This window comes from Melospiza georgiana, chromosome 9 (assembly GCF_028018845.1).
Source record: "Melospiza georgiana isolate bMelGeo1 chromosome 9, bMelGeo1.pri, whole genome shotgun sequence".
Classification (NCBI taxonomy): Eukaryota; Metazoa; Chordata; class Aves; order Passeriformes; family Passerellidae; genus Melospiza; species Melospiza georgiana.
In genome coordinates this window covers 14,898,057-14,915,537 of record NC_080438.1, presented here as the reverse complement: position 1 = coordinate 14,915,537, position 17,481 = coordinate 14,898,057, and the positions used below count along the sequence as shown (strand labels likewise).

Below are 17,481 nucleotides of genomic sequence, written 5' to 3'. Positions count from 1 at the left end.
TGCATTCAAAGCTGACAAGTCTAATATACAAGAATGACAGTACAAAGCAGCTGGAAAATCTCTTTGCCAAGTCATCACAGTAGCACACTATTGTCACAGGCATCTCAGTCCTCAATGGTTTTGGTCACCACATTTTCTAACTGCTCACACATCTTTAATGTAAAAGCATAATCTACCTATTTTCTAATTTTACACATTTCTCAAAGGGAAGCCTTTGTTTAGTAAGTTACTAAGCAATAATGTCCTTACAGTTATGGATTCTATTCATGCAAAACAAAATCAAATTTGCTCATCAAGCTTGTGAGCACCAGTCACCCTCCCTGCCAAGTCAGGGCTGGTCACAATACACGCAGTCGGGAAAGGCACTGCTGTGTCAGTTGGCTGGCATTCTTTTGTCTGACCCGATTTATTATTGGCCCAAACATTTCTGAAGTTGTTTATGTCAACAAATGTTTGCCAGGATAAGTTTAAATACAGAGTAACAGTCTTTCTCCCACTACACTGCTCTTCAGACCCATACAGGAGATGTACATGCAATTCTACTTTCTGCTTCTCCATGTAGAATATTAAGGCCTTTTAACAGCAGCAGACTTTCTCTCTACTACTCAATTTCCACCAGTCCCCAAAGAAGGGAAACCACTAAAACAACTATTGTTTTGCTGTGGCTAACTGTTTGTTTAGAACAGAAGTTGGTCTCACTAAAGAAAGACAGGGTAGCAGTCTTGGTAAAACAACTGAGAAGTAACATCTCTGCAAAATTCCTTGAGTCAGAATGCATGTGAGACTGTCAAAGCAGATATTCTAGTTCACAACAAGTAAAAGTCCAGCTTTCCATAAGGAACCTTTTACAATTAAGAAGATGTGGGTAGTTATGTCGTGCATTCAAATATTCTCAAGAACATTACACAGTGTGAACAACATGCTGGGCATGTCCTCTACAGCCACAAGTTTATAGACACAGAGCAGCTCTTCAGACTCAGGGAAATCTACAGAAACTCACCTCACTGGTCAAAATCTCACTATAAACAAGGTATCTTGGAGTTTGCACAAATATCTTCTGCATCTACCTTCATAAACACACTATGCCTTCACTATGATCAGAATCTACAGAGAACTCACTCTGGACATTCCCAGTAGAATAAATGCAGCTGATGAGAGCCCTAAATGCCCATAGTAGCCAACACCCTCACTAGGTCTAGTCCTCATTCTAGGAGCTCCCTCTGTAAATCTGTTCTCCTGGGATCACTGAAGTGTGTGTACTTCACCTCCCCTTCAACTGAAATATAATAATCTGAATTCCAATTTTAGGCACAATTTCACATCTTCTCCATGAATCCTAACCTCCTTCAGGACAAACAGGCCAGTCAAATAATCTTGCAGGATGGTGGTGAGGACAAGCACACAAACTTGGAAACAATTTCCCAAATATCTGGATTCAGAACTTCAATAAAAAGTTTCACCTTATAGGATGCAAACAGTCAGCTTCTCATCATTTTCAGTCTTTGAAGGACAGAAAAAAGAGGCTTGAGTAATAAACATTTCACTATTCAAGACCAACATCTTGGCTAAGAGACTATTCACTCTGTTTATTAAAAAATCTCATTTGGACCTTTAAGTAAATTATATCCTGTTTTTATTACACTCTAGAGAAGGATTACACGGCATCACTACTTGTACCACCTAGGGCAGGGAAAAAAAATCAGCATTGGAATGAAGCTGATCCAAAGTAAAACAGCTTTTAGCTAAAAATCTCATTATCATCTTCATCTATGTCCATACTGCATACTAGGACACTGTCAGCACTCAGGTCTGAACCTGATCCAGACTATGAGACTTCCCAGTGAGCATCACAGAGTAGGCAAAACAATCACACCATCATAAACTGTGTGGAAATCACCTAATTCCTACATCTGAAGTTTGGCAAACAGTCCCAGATTAAACCATCATTTTCTTTTTGCCGGTTATCTCTGTCAGCCCCATTCTAACACAATTAACCGCCTGGCACATTTGCTTGATTTAACAGAGTTCACTACCACATTCAAAAGACCACAAGAATTAATCAAACACACAGTGAGCAAGTTTTACATTGATTGTGGTTTGACCATAGCAAAGTTACCTATGTCCCTGCACCTGATCTACCAAAAGCAGCTTTTTTTAGGCAGTAAATATATGAGTTAGACATGATTTTCATTGACTGTATGGATATAAAATGAAAAAAACTTCTTCCTTTAATGGTGGTAGAGATATTTGTTGGTAGTCATAGTTCAGGAGTGATGAGAAAGCAACAGTTTAGCTATCACGTTTCTTCATTATTTGGCTACATGCTGCAGATATAAGGAAAGAAACATTTTAATTCGCTGAAAAACTCACTCAGAGAATTCCTGGAAGAATTTATTCCTGCAAAATCTCTAGCAAGGCTGGAAGCTGCAGAAGGGTCTGGGAGAGTCATCACTTTTCTATCCTGTGCACAATGCAGAGTAAGAAGCCACCTACCCATCCCTCTGTCAAGGAACATAGTGCTTGAAGCTTCCAAATTAGCAAGATAGCCAGTCCCAGCCTTTTTGTTCATCAGTATCATGGCAACCCCTGTTGTCATGGCATCATTAAAACACACCACACTAAATTCATAGTCTTTAGCAGCATGTGCTCCAACAATGCTCTAACTACATCATACTGCAGCAAAAAATTACAATTTATGGAAAATAATCAGTTAAGAAATTATTTCAATGAGGAAAATCTAGGGACACGTGAAGTTTGATTAGGAATGAGGAAAACAAAGTAACAAAAATAGTAACCCAAATGCCTATATTTGAAATAAAAGCATTAGAGTTTTGTAAGGGGGTTTTTTTGAGAAGAGCAATATTGACCCAGTTCAGTGAGAATGCATTGAGACTTCCTGCAAACAGCTCACTGAATACAGTACTGAAAGTAGCACTGTTTGATTCCAGTTATTCCACACAAATAATGCTTTTGTAATAAAAGAAAGCATTTAACATTTGGAAAGTTAATGGCCTCTTTACTGTTAAACTACTAAATTTATTCTTAAAGTCAGGTTGCACAAATTTAGGGTGAAATAAAAAAGCACCTGGTACTTACCTCTTTTTTAATTTGAACAGTAACAGTTTTGTCTTTACTTTTTAAAATAAGCACCCTGTATAGGCAAGCTTGCAATTTTTGCAGAAAAAATACCCCTGAATAGAACACAAAAACTATCCCCCATTAGTTAATGCTTCCAAGGTAAGTTTTCTAGCATGACGACTTTTTGTTATATATCACAAATGCAAAAATAGCCCTTTCAAATGTGTCATTTGCTGTTAGGGACTGGCCAACATACAACAATTTATCCATTTAGATTCAACAACTAACCACGCTGATCAGCCTCTGATGTGACCTTGAGCTGTGCTGATTTTTGTTTTTCATTAAACTGGACTAACATTCCTACCTCATTTTAGTTATGGGCCAATTCTATGCTTGTGAATTCAAAACTTTTGTAAGAAGTCCTTCTTGACCACATATTTAGAGCAAATCCAGACTAAATTAATGTTCAGAAATTAAAGTTACAAAAAAAAGTCTTAAAACAATCTTTTCAAACATTAATAAAATAGGTGTATATGCAAAATACATCAGAATAATCAAAATCTTATAGTTCTGCTTACACTGACAGCAGTTACATATTTTCCTTTTGTTTGTTTGCCAACTGACATCAGCAGAAAAGTTGTTACTTCACGTTTGTCTCACATTTAGATTCATAGATGAATTCCCCATTTGCTGAAGAGGGGAAGCCTTTCAGAAAAAAAACTACCACAAAGCAGTTTTTATTCTATTTCAATATGCTGTACACTGCATGCCTTTAACTTTATTATTCAACTAGCCTTGAGATTCCAGTCAACTAACCCAGGTGTGTTCAGCCACACAGTTTAATCTTTAGAATACTTTAATCTTTTATTAAACCAAAATTTAGAGACCAGAATGCAGTAATGAATGAAAATTCAAAGTGTTTCCTTACTTACCCATTTCTGACAAAATGAGAGTGAAAACATTACATGGTCATTTTAGTCACTGTTAATTTCCCTGAATCTTCCCAGAGATTAAGAATAAATCCAGGTGAGGATAACGCTTCAGAAGTTTCAAGACATTTTAAGCTAAAATTGTAAATTGTCAAGTGGACATAAGGCTATATATTCTTTAGTATGAATTCATTAGCAATAAACTTAATCAGTCAAATCAGTCACAGTTCACAAAAAAATCATATCCATTGGGACAGGCAACCATACATCTAATAGTGACTAGTTACTTATTTCTTATTCAAGGATATTTCACTAAAACTTAGTCAAACAGTCACTAGACTGAACAGCTGCCAATGGAAGACACTGTTAAAATAAAGTGAGAACTCTTATGCTCTAAGCAACTATGTTCCTTGCACACTGGTTCAAGTTCTGAGAGTATATGAAGTAATATTCACTCAACATTTACAGCACAAATTTAAAAAAAGAACAAATCACAAAATGAAAGATTCTCCAGCAAGCTGATCATACCACATCAAACTGGCACACAGAAAGAGTAGTATGAAAGTTATGGTTTATTAATTCTAAATAAAATTAATTTCACCTTTGGTAACCAACATCAAGAGATGATCAAACAATACTTAACCTTTAACTCACATAATTTCAATCTAAAATGCTGTTTGTTCTACCTGCCTGCCCCTTCCACTTTCAGCGTAAGCCACTGACTGAGTGAAGAAGTTATGTTACTGCTGCCTGCCCACCTAGTTTTCTAAAGACCTCACAAAGCCAGGATTACAAGACAATATGGTGTTAAACAAGGGGTGTGTTATTTTGTGCATTTATTTTAAAGGATTTTTTTAACACAACTATGGACTGCTATAGGATGTGATAGTAGTCCATTTCTGGTTTATTGATTAAAAGAAAAAAGTTACACTTTAAAATCAATTTAAATTTAAAATTGTATTCAAGTCCCTAAAGGAGCAGCTGATAACATCAGTTGTCTAGAAAACTGGTGAACATAAAGGATTAAGGGTTATTTGAAGTTCCTTCACTGATGTCCTGCTGAAACAACCACCCAAGAGAGTAAAACCTGACTGCAGAACTCTCACAGGTGACGAGCCATTTGAATGGTCCAAACAAAATACTTTTAAAATCTTCCCATTTACTAAACTCAGGAGCAGTCAATCCCCACTGCAATATAATGTTTTGATACCAGTTAATTCACACCAAAGCATTTTTGAAGATCTTTGGATAAAGAGAAAATACAGTAACACTAACATTAAGGCAGCAACTGATGTCACACTGGCACTTGGACTTCCCAAAACACAACAGTAACTCACTGTACATCTCACCATTAATTTTTAACAGAGTAGTATTTATTTAAAATACTTTGCAACAGAAAGGTGAGAAACACAGCAGAATTCATTTGCTTTGTGCTTCTGGATTCACCCATCTGTTTTTCCCTAGTACCACTGAAGTTGTCATTCCAGGCAGTCAATGCTAGATCAAGAATTTATGTGCTTTCTTTCCAAATTAAGTTCTCAGCCACCTTCTCTAAAATCTCATGTCTAGCCATCATCTGAAGCCAACTACAGCTAGAAGGAGTTCTCCATTGCTTGCTGAATTTGTTTGCTTGTCCTTAACACAAGGGTTTAAACATAATAGCAGAAAGCATTTAATCTGAGCACTGCAGTCTGAACCCTACTGTCAGCTTCCCCTTCAGCACTGGCATCAGCTGTTTATCACAGTCACTTTCTCAAAGCCCTTCACAAACTGTCTTCACTCAGCTATCACAATTCATGCGTACTGCTAAGCTTTCAGATAAACAATTTGCAGCTTACTCAACACAGAAAAAGCATTGAGAACTACCTCTCAAAAAAGCTGCCTCCTCAACTGCTCTTCTGCTTGTGAGCTGAGACCATACTGACTGCCAATCCTCACTGCTCTGCACCTCCACCACTTCAGTGATTCCAGCGAACACTTTTTTCCCCACTTGTTGTCAGCACTGGACAACTTCTGGACAGACCTTTTAGTTCCACAGTTGTGGCAGAACAAAATAACTAACACACCCTGTACACAATAAATGCATTAAATCAAAAGTCCACAGGAGAAACAAGCAAAAAAACCCCACAGAAAGCATTCTACTAAAGAATCCATTCATACCACTATAAACACTAAAACAGCAATAAATAAATCTGTGAACACTGAGCAGTCTTTAAGCTAATGCTTCAGGAATACCATGTCCATAACTATTTCAGTGTCATCTGAGCTTAAAAGTAGAACTAAGAATATAACTGTAGTCCAAAAGTAGAACATTAACTGATATATAACATTCCCTCACAACACAGAGCCCTAAAACAATCACACCTGCATAAACTGGGAAAATTTAAATACAATATTTAGAGAAGAACTTGGAAATGCTAAGTATGTCAAGTCCTAAAGGTATCAAAGCCTCTTTCTGAAAAGTCATGAAGGTACTTTAATTCCACCATACAAATATACTTCCTGCAACTTACTGATCTACAACCCTGCAATTGACATTTTCCATTATTTTTTTCATGCATTTTTGCTGAAACTTCCTCACTAGGTACTGCCCATCTCACAGACTTCTAAAACCAAGGAAAGACTGAGACATTATAAGACTTAGAAGAGCATCTGATTCCTTCCCAAACCAGAACCTCCCCTTCCCTTCAGCAGGTACGTGCAGCAAGCTCCACAACCCCAGGATCACTGTGTGTCTCACAGATAAGAAGCACTAACAGAACTTGTACCAACATAATGAACTGCTGCAACACCCCCCTGTAGGCCCTGAACCAAAGTTATACACAGCAGAGAGAATCAGCATATTTGAAGAAGGGGACATGTTATATTCCTAAAATAGCTTGAATATCTGAAGTAGTTCAGTAATGACAAAGAAAACAAGACTGAAGAGGTAAGCTTTGTTAACTTAAGATTAAAACCGGTTTATCAACTAAAAATAACTGTAATTGGCAAGTAAGAATTCCTACATACTTTTAAAAATTAGTCCAAGAAATTATTCAAGCAATAAAGGAGAAAAAAATGGGGAAAAGGAAAAAATCTTTTGTTCAGCTAAATCTCAGCCTCAAGAAAAGAAAACTCCTCAAGTCCTAGGTTTTGCATTTACACTGTTCTGTAACAAATGCCATTAAGATGAAAGTATAACTCACACTTAAGTATTTTCTACAGCCTTACATGAGTCATGTCCGTCTTCCATAGAAAGGGGCATTTTAGGCAGACAAAGGAATAAGCCCCCATAAAATCCCTATTTTCCTGAGGAAAGGAAAACAGCTATGTACAAAAATCAAGGTCCAAGCTCTGTATCAAATCTCCTAGCCTGCCATGCTGTTCTAACTCTAATCCATTAGCAAGACATTAGCTCTAACAATCAAATCACTAGAACTGTCAGATTGGATGAACATTTGCTCAGAATTAAGCAACAAGTCAGCTTCAGTTCTGTGACCTAGCCACATAAATAGGAAGAACAAACACTTCCAACAAAACTGGTGGAAAAGGAATGGTTTAGTCCATGAAACCTTCATGAAGTCAAGATCATTAAGATGACAATTACAACTGTTAACTCTATGCTGTCAGGCACACAAAAATTGTTTGTATTGATGTTCTTCTTTTATGTTGCAACTTTGATAAATTGATGCATGAGCAAAATGAGAAAACCGAATATTTTTGTGGATTTGCTATAATACATTTTGCCAAGAGTGGGAAACTCATTTATGGCAAGCATTTTTTGTTTTGTTTTGAAACACACAAGAGCTCCTACATGTGCATGGAAATTGCTGTTTAGAACACAAGACTTAGACTGAATATGGTCAATTCTTATTTTTCAGATGTTATCACAGAGCTTTTTGAGAGATACAAGTTGTTTTTAGGTTCAAGTGTTTCTGCTCCTTAAGCTGTAAACTATATTAGAAAGATTTTTGTTGTTGAAAGGCCTAGTTTTACTTCCAAAAATTAAAATACTACTATTCATCCTCTTCCTCACTAGTGACCTTTCATCTTGCTGTTCTTGTCATTTCAGTTCCATTAGTCTAGCTGCTGTGATGGAAAGGGAAGGTAATTGTAATTAACACTCCAGCTAAGGCTCTAAGTGTTTTGAGCTGCTTTTGTACATTAGAAAAGGAGTAAGAATGAAGTTTTTCCTTATATTACATTTTTTTGCACTTCAAAAGCAACATGAGAATGAAAAATGCCTGTGCTCTCTTATAAACAGCTCAGAGTTCTCCTAAAGAAAGATATGCTAATTATTTAAGTCAACCAAAATATCTGACTGCTTGTAAGGGATGATTTTACATTTTAAACACTCACGAGCCTTCAAGACACCCCCCCCCCTGACTGCTGATCTTAGACACTATAGCAACAAGTGAACATTTGTTCTGAAGGAATGTGGAGTATGCAACTGGGGGAGGGGTAGTACTATCAGCCACAAACTTATCTCCTGGGCCACTAAGTTATTATTTAACTTCAATCTTCTCTGAACCTGAAGAAACAGCATTTCCTATCCTACATTAGCAACCAGCATTTAACAGGCAGCTTACACTTTGACTAAGAAGAACACAGATTTGCTTGAACTCAACTTGAAGAGGAGGTTGGTTTTTTCCTCTTGCTCAGAATAGTGGAAACAGAGGACTGCAGATGAATTAAGCAGTGCACTACCACTGCAAACTTGCAAAACCAAACAAAATACCCAGCTCCTCTGGCTCTGTTCACAGAGCCTGAAAGTCCAAGACTCCCTGACTAAAGCCTGCAGCCAGCAGACTCAGAACAGGAGGCTTGGGCAAAACAGACTGCGGGATGATCTGGAGTGAAATCAAAAGGAAGGTGCGAAGTTTGCTCTCCCAGACTAAGTGCAATGTTCCTGGGGAAAACCTATGGTTCATAGCTATGCCTGCCTCCCATAAACTGACTGTAAAATACCTTTTTTTTCACTCTGCTATGGGTTTGCCTTCATCCAGGCTGTACATTTCTCTGCCTAGCTTCTCAACTCTAAGGAAACTGGACAGGAACATGACTCAGGGCCAGGGATCTCAGTGTTTTCTGTCCAAGGACCAGAAAATGACAATGTGAAAGTTAAGGAAGCATGGGAAAATGACCAGGAGGTCTCTGGCTTGCTGTGGTCCTACAGCTACACTAAAAGAAGCAACCTGTCTAATTTTTTTTTCTCTGAGTTTTGCCATTAAATAACCCAGGAAAACCTCTTCTAAAAAGTCACTATTAGCTTTCAGTTCTTAGCAATAGTTTTACTTATTAAAGAAAATTTAAGGAACTATTTACTTTGTTTTTATCCTTGTTTATATCCTTCACATCTTTTAGCTTGAAAGACAATTTCAGATTTGTGAAAGGACAATTTCAGTTTCAGATTGACAGCACTTCTACTTAGCAGTGACTACTATTTGGAGGTACGTGAAAGGGTGTACTAAGGAATTTCTAGGAGGTCAGAAAGACTGGAAGCAGATATGACAGTGCATGTACTTAGCAGGTTTCAGAAAGGCAAGTTTAGAAGATGACTGTCAAATTCAAGTGTGCCAAAAGCTCACTGCTAAGGTGACTGGGTAATTTGTCATCTACAAAGGGCATCCTCTGCTTGCTCTTCTCCCCACCACCACCCCACCTTTAATAACCCCTGTCACACTTAGCATTCAATAAAGGAGACAAAAGAATTGATACAGGTTTTAGCAGTGCATGCTGTGATGCCAGACTGGAGGGCCACACCAACTCTGCCTAGAGCCCCACAGTCTTGTTCCACTTTAACCTCTGGCCCCTTGTTCTTTTGCCAGCCACCTTCTCCCTTTTTGCTGGCACTCAGTACAACCTTCCAGCCAGCTCATGGAACTGATCCAGCTAAAAACTAGTTCCTTTCTTCCTAGGACTAGTTTTCAGGTAGCTCTGCCCCAAAACTCAGCTTGCTATGCAGTCACCAGAGAACTAGCACCAGTGTCAAGGACAACAGTGAGATCACAGCAGCTCATGCAGAAGTTTCTTTGTAAACTGCTGTGGTGATAGACTATCAACATGTTTAAAACAAAACCCCAAACATAACAAGCTTTATAATAAGAAAACAGCAGGTTTAGATGGATCTTGAGTATTTTAAACAGTTACAGAACTCTATCAACAATTAAGCTGCTGATGGAGAGAGGAAAATAAAGGCAATTTCTGCAGGAGCACAGCACAAGTTATTCCCTGCAGCTGCCCCAGCCTGGTTTAGTCCTGCCCTCCCTGCCACTGAGGCTCGAACAGGCGCTTCTGCTAACTCTGCCATGGGAACCAGAACATCCAAAGCAGCAAACAAAACTTCTCAGAATTCACCTTTTAACATCTAATTTGGTTCAGCAAGAGGATGAACAATCTTTTTATAGGTAAATGCATTTGAAACATGCTGTTAGTTCCTTGTGGATCGAGTTTGAATAGAGCTACAAAGTACAAAAGAAATATATTTTAATAATAAATCACAAAATTATTCTTTCAGATACTGCAAGCATATCACATTTTGACAGATTCTGGAAGTGATGAAACTTAAAATTCCACTTTAGACTATTTCTCAAGTTCCTCAACTATTTTTAATTCTGTAATATTATTTATTAGTTACTAGACAGTTTGTTTTCCTTCTTTTTTGTGCTACATTGGAATAAGAGAAACAATGTGCTACCCATTACATGGATTCCTCTGCTTTTTTCTACCAATTCTCAGAGGTCATTTAATAATTCACAAGCAGGTTGTTTACACATTTGATAATCACTGTGTTTTCACAGTTCCCAAAAGTTAGCTGCCCTGACAGCATTTTCTTTTCCCTTCTCTCATAAATGTTTTTTATTTATCAAACAAAGTACTACCCAGCAGAAAACCAGCACCATCTTCCACAAAAAGTCCTAAGAGATCAGTCCAACTGCCCCCAAAACAAAACAAATATAAAAAACTCTCCCAAATGTTGCTTCCAGAAACTGCTGCAAAAAAAAGTAAATACTTTATCAGATCCTTGTTTGGAGCAGTTTGCCCACCTACCAAGCATTAATAGTATAATGTGTCATTAGACAGGTAAATACATCTAGTTTAAGGTGTATCAAAGACAGCACCTTTCACTGAGAAACATCAAAATTGGAATAAAGAACAAACAGCAAAATTACACCTAGTATTAAAAATTATCATAAATTCAATCTGTAATCACTGCAGTAACTAATGAGCTTCAGATTTCCATAGCAAAACAGGACAAACTGACTTTCAAGAACACTGCCTTGGAAAAAGGACAGTAGTATTTTAGACTATAAGAAAATAAGGAAATGAATGAAATGCTAATACTACTGCAGTGCCTTAATCATACTAAAAATAGGGACAAGATACATTATCAAGCCAGGAAGGGCTGCAGAGAAATCATTCACCTTTGAGCCTCAGGCACTATATTCAGTAAATGGCTTTTGGATTTAGTGCAGTACGTGATTAACACCAATTTCTGTGGTGCTAAAAGAAATTTTGAAGTCACTGAAGATTACAAGTTCCTCATTTTGAGGAAACTGTTTACCTTGAGACACCTTTAGAATTGTCCCACTGGGGTGAATATCTTATCCTGCAAAAATAACAACCTGATAGGTTTCAAGTTAGGCTGCATTCCTGATGGGTTTGAAAGTATTGGTGCTACTGTAAAGAGAATGCAAACATTCCTGACCAGGCCATCCAGCTTCAGCAGCACTTCCACCTCTGCTTCAGTTAGAAAAAAAAAAAAAACAAACAACAAAACAAAACCACCAAACAGAAACCAAAGCCAAAAAACCCACAAAAAACCCAACAAACCCCAACAAAAACAAACAAAAACCAAACTCCAAACAAAAAAATCTACCAAACTCTAAAAAAATTAGACACATTCTGAACCTCAGAGAAACCTGTAATGAAAGATAATAGCTTTATCTTGCTACTCTGGTTCTAAGATACCTGAGAAAAAAAGAGTATATTAATATTTTAGAATGAACTACAATTTACATTTGTTGAAGATAGGATGAAATTGAAGCAAAAGTTTTTGCTCATTAAAAGGATGCAGAACTACCCACATGAAGGACACAACATCACACTTTGATGATTACTTCAAAGTTTGTGATAAAGTAAGAAAAAATTCCAAAGTACAATCAAGACGACTACATATTAAAATGTAATTATTCCTGCACTTTTAAACCCCATGCAAATTTTACCCTTAGAGCTATTCATAATGAAACAGCATTTCCCACAGTCTCAAGGGCAGATCTTATGAAATATACTATATTCCTAAAAAGAAAAAAAAAGTAGCAGATGTCACAAAACTAGTAGCTAAGTACCTTCAGAGCAGGGAAACAGGAATGCTTTCTCCCTCTCTAATGCAATACAAGCAAAAGCTGCTATGTACTGTTTAAAGATTAAATACTTAACTTCAGCTCATAATCAGAAGATATTTTACTGTGTCCTAAATATTCTTTTGCGTGAGAAAATGAACCTCATCTGAGCAAAGACCACACAGTAACATCATTTACTTGAAGCAACAGTAAAATTTATTATATGCAGTAAAAGCTTGGACTGTAGTCACCGACCTCATACATAGACACCTATTAAATAGACACTCAACTCTGCATATCAATGCAGTAAGCAATGTTTTTTTGACCTGGTAGATTCTCATATACAAGTTTGTAAGAGTTAGGTCCTGCATGTTTGGGACAAGAACTAACTTCTTCAAGTTACAGGATTTACCTTAAATACACCTCACACCTTCAAAACCTTTAATATTTTCAATACTGTGGTCAGGTTTCTAAGCCCACAGCAGGTCTCCACGGGAAGCAAACAACTTCTCAGTTCCTAAAACTGCTTTCACCATAGGAAGTTACTTTTATCCTGTGTGCCACCACTCTGAAAATCAGAGATTGGCTCCAGCCTCTATACTGTACTTCCCAGTGTGTCCTACCCTTGCAAAGAGGGGTATAAGTTGAAGGCTACAGTAAGGTTCTCACACTCTCAGCCAAGAGCTGAAATGTTACTGTTGGAACTCAAAGCACAGAGAAAACTAGCCAGCTTTCAAGCCATTATGATTTAACAGTTTGTACTTGGGATGTAAACTACAACAGAAAGAAGTAAACCTGGGGCACATCAGGAAAACAATGCCACCCATAAAACTGAACAGTCAAATGAACAGCACTGAGAATAGCACAAATTGTAGGACATTATCTGAGTTTTCTGTGTACTAACCCAACATACACTCTCAGGTCTGGTCTTCCAGGCAGGAATTGCTAGGGAATTGTTTGCATTTTCTTCCCATCAGAAAAGAAATAAGACTTATTTTGAGATTTCCCAATAAATTTCAATTATCTCTAACTACATAAAATACAAATTCTATAACTGAAGACAACCTTCCAGTTCAAACACAAAAACACAGTGACAACTGTCCTTACTGGTACTAGCCACATGACCATCTTGCTCATCTGGAAATTTAGCTGAAGACTCGACCAAGACTGCATCAGTTGCACTAACCACCACTACAGTTTCAGCCTGGCATTGAGCAGAATTAAAAATTTGTGAAACAGCACTGGATTCAATGACCTAGGTTCAAAAAATGCCCTGAGCTCTTCTTTAATGAAGACAATGATAAAGTATCTGATTTTGTAGTGATCCCCAGCTTGGATCACTAATAACAGAATGTTACATCCAATGAGTACAGGCCTAAAGGACAGCAAGAGCTGAAGGGTATGGAACATATGGTACTTCACTCAACACAGGAGACAACTGCAGCTCCCTCATGTCCAAGCAGCTGTCAAACTTTTAAACTCTACAGTTACACTCAGAGTGTTTTGTTTGCTGGTTTGGGGTGCTTTGGTTTGTCGGTTGTTGGTTTAGGTTTCCCTTTGTTGATGGGTATCAAAAAATTATTCAGCATTATGACAATGAGACTACTGTAAGAAATGAAATCATGTTAGCATAAGGAATGTAAAGAGAAGTAGCCTTGAAATCTATGGAACATTTCACTTACCAAATAAACCCCAAGGCGTTTAGGCTCTAGTTTAGACACAAACACATGTCATAACCCAAAATCTCTTAGATTTGTCATGCAAGATTCATCAGATGAATGTTAAGTGAAGCACAGATGGGTAACTGGTGGGCTTTTCTCTGGTACACAAGCATCAGTCAGTACGAATGGCACTGAAGGCCACACACACCCCTGGCCATCAGCTGCCAACCACTGCAGGGCCCAGCAGCACAAGGGGCACAACTGGGAGCCACAGGGTCAAGCCTGAAGCTACTGTGCATCAGAGTTTAGGCAAATCTGCCAGAGAGGCAACACAACAACTAATACCTGATGCAGAACTGGAGGGAAAAGTTAGAAGGTTAGAAGCTGAAAGACCTATGGGAGTCTCTAGCCATGCTTACCAAGCAAATATAAACACTCATTGATGCAACCCTTCCAAAGAGAAAGAAATTAATTTCCTATCCCTGCAACTGATTCCACCTTCAAATAATTGATGTAACTAATATCAGGGTGGTGGTAAGCTGCAAGCAATGCAAACCACAATTTTATGTGCAAGAAGTCTGTTCAACCACCTTGGTAAGTTTTTGGACAGACAATTGTGAATGTTTTCAAAATTAGAAAATGCAAATCAAACTATGCAGCTTCTAGGAGGTTGTCTCCAGCCAGCAGTAAGCATGGCCAGCATTACAGAGCTCACTCTATTATGGGGATGAAGGTCAAAAAGAAAACTCCCAACTATGGAAGGGAAACATCTTTCCTTCAAAAATTATAAATCCTTTAAATGGACAACAGAGTTTCACAAATTAATTCTATACCATATTATAAAATAAGATGACAACTCCTGTTTTCCATGTTAGTTTTTTTGGATCTTTTGACCTCAAAATTTTAAACTGACAAGCAGTTAACTACTGCTGCATGGCAATGGGAACACTTCAGTGTTTTGACAGACCTTTCCTACAGAATGCCCATTTCATTCTCAGTAGGCACCAGACACCCAACCTCACAAATAACTGCTCATCCCATATGCTCAGCAAAAACTATGAGGACATAAAAGTGATCACTGGTGCCAAATTATTGCTCTTTTAAGAATTGCTCACAAACATGTTAGCAGCAGTATTTCAGCTGTATGCACACTCACTTGAACACAGAGGTGACTGCAAATGTTCAGCACTCAGGACATCTTACACAAAGCTGCTCTGGCTATCAGCTCAGATATTAATCTCACAAAATTCAGATGAAAGCTGCTGATGACCAAAACTGGACTAGTGGTACTGCCCCGAAAGGTACAGGAATACAATGTGCACACACACCTCCTGCAAGGAAGATAATTTGCAGTTTCCACCTGCTGGCAGAAGACAGTAAATACTTCTCTTGCAAAAGAAGACTGTAGTTATATTCTACCTTAAAACTCAAACTACTAGTGTGGAAGACTTTCAGAAACCAAATCAGCCTAGAAAACTGAAATATAACCAAAATAGCAATACAATTGTTTGGAATTACAAAAACCATTTTAACCATTCAAGTGGTTAAATAACTAATCAGTCCATGGTCTCACAAATTTAAGCATCAGCCTAGACAGCCTGCTAGAGCTTATTTTCCCTTGTTATGATTATGAAACAGATTGCACTGTTCTGGTGAGGAAATGCAGAACCCAAACTAAAAACCATCACTTCCTGTAATCACCATGCTGGGGGTGGGGAGGGAAGAGGAAGGGAGGATAAATGGTGAAAGTAAAGGGCAGGGGGAGACAACCATAGCAAACACTAGTTAAAACACACAAATGGAGTGGTTAAGAGTTTCAGAAAAATCAAAGAATTAAGAACAACTGACACACCTTCTGAAAGAAAGGCTTCCCTCAAATACAGCAGCACATCTGCAAATTTTCGGACATCGTTCACCACTTGCATGATATATTCTGGATCCACAACAGGATAATCAAAGCAGTCAGAGTTGGAGCTAATGCTGCTCAGAGAGCTGCTCTTGGTGCTGCGCCCCATGGCCCAGTTCCCTGCAGTGGAGATGGTGAAGAAGTTGGAGGTGGACAGGCGGGCTAATCCCAAACCACGCTTGTTGCTCCCGCCGTTCTGCCGCAACATCCCAGCAGCCGCCGCGCCTGGAGAGCCCCGCAGTCAACACTCGCTGTCACTTGGTGGCCATTGGGCAAGCCAGAGGTGAAACCCTTAGGAATTGGGGAGGGGGCAGGAGGTGGAAGAGAAGGAAAAACGCTGATTAGTATAGAATTATATGTGAAGCAATACTTTTGCACCAACAAGACCCAAAACTTTTTTCAAGATGGTACTACTTTACATTAAAATGCTAAACCGAGTACTGTAAAGGCTTTCACTACTTGAAGTTATTTAAATTTGTACCGAAGACAGACTGTTGCATTAAAAAAAAAAAAATCAATGGCATGCCAAAATTATTTCAAAAGCTAAACATGATGCATGCTTACTTCATAAGAACTTTATTCCATGAATATTTAGAAATTGCATTCTCTACATTTACCAAGACCTACATTCTTTACCATGAAATGTTACTGCAACCGAATACAGTCACAGAAACACTTGATGTGATACAGACTATGATCAACATCCCCTCTTGCATGAGCCACCAAGCTGAATCCAGCATCCTGTCTATTAAGATAATACACAGCCTTGATCTAATAGGATGAATTTTCTTTGTGTAGTGTGCCACGTAAGAAACCATGGCCTATCACAATTTGTTTCAGAAAGGAAAATATCCTCAAAGAAGTTATGTGGGCTTTTCAGCTTGTTACCCATTAATATGAAAGGCAATCAAAAGAAAGACAGGGAAAAATGAAGAAAATGAAAAATATTTTAGTATCAAAGTTTATCTGCAAGTCTCAGTGCAGTTATCTTGAATGATGTTGCTCTGCTCTGAAAGTTCTACCATAAAAAATGCACAAATTTGGATGAGTATAAACTAAGAAATTACCTGCATTCCTTCCCTTTAGGGAAAAAAAAAAAAAAGCAAAAGCTACTGAAAATGTTGCCATGTTAGGTTAAGCGATTCATTTCAAAGCAAACTGCAGGTGGCAGAGTCAGGTACGCTTCCAGCAGCTCCCACAACGCCTGCTGTTGTTCTCTCAACACCAGGAGAAATTCCCAGTGTTTACGCTATAGCGTAAACAACACAGGGGAAAAAAAACCCCAAAAACCAAATTGGAACACAACAGCTAAAAAGTTAATGTGGGTTGCAGACACATCTGCAGCAAATCTTCAAATTCAATTACTTTACCTAAAAATATAAGTTGTTATAAAATAAAAAATACAGGTTGAAACGGGTTCTCCTGCATATGTTTATATTTGGTTAGACCAACTGAAGCAGTAGCACCTTTACCACCTTGAACACTCCCACTATGAATTTCAATTACTCTAATGCACCTCAATTATTTTTCCATTATTTCTGCTTTATTTCTGTTTGCAGTTTAAAAATATCAGAGGAAACGTGGTC

General features: G+C 38.0%; 1 protein-coding gene across 6 annotated transcripts in view; it reads right to left on the bottom strand.

Annotated features, from left to right (window-relative positions):
- Positions 1–16,174, bottom strand: part of ARHGAP29 (Rho GTPase activating protein 29) — a 45,052-nt gene extending 28,878 nt beyond the window's left edge. For all 6 annotated transcript variants that reach the window (XM_058030495.1, XM_058030501.1, XM_058030496.1 and 3 more), the window contains exon 1: positions 15,842–16,174. In XM_058030495.1, the coding sequence (XP_057886478.1) occupies positions 15,842–16,103 (262 nt within the window). In that variant the 5' untranslated portion in view covers positions 16,104–16,174. The remainder of the gene's footprint in view (positions 1–15,841) is intronic.
- Between the last annotated feature and the right edge of the window lie 1,307 nt (positions 16,175–17,481).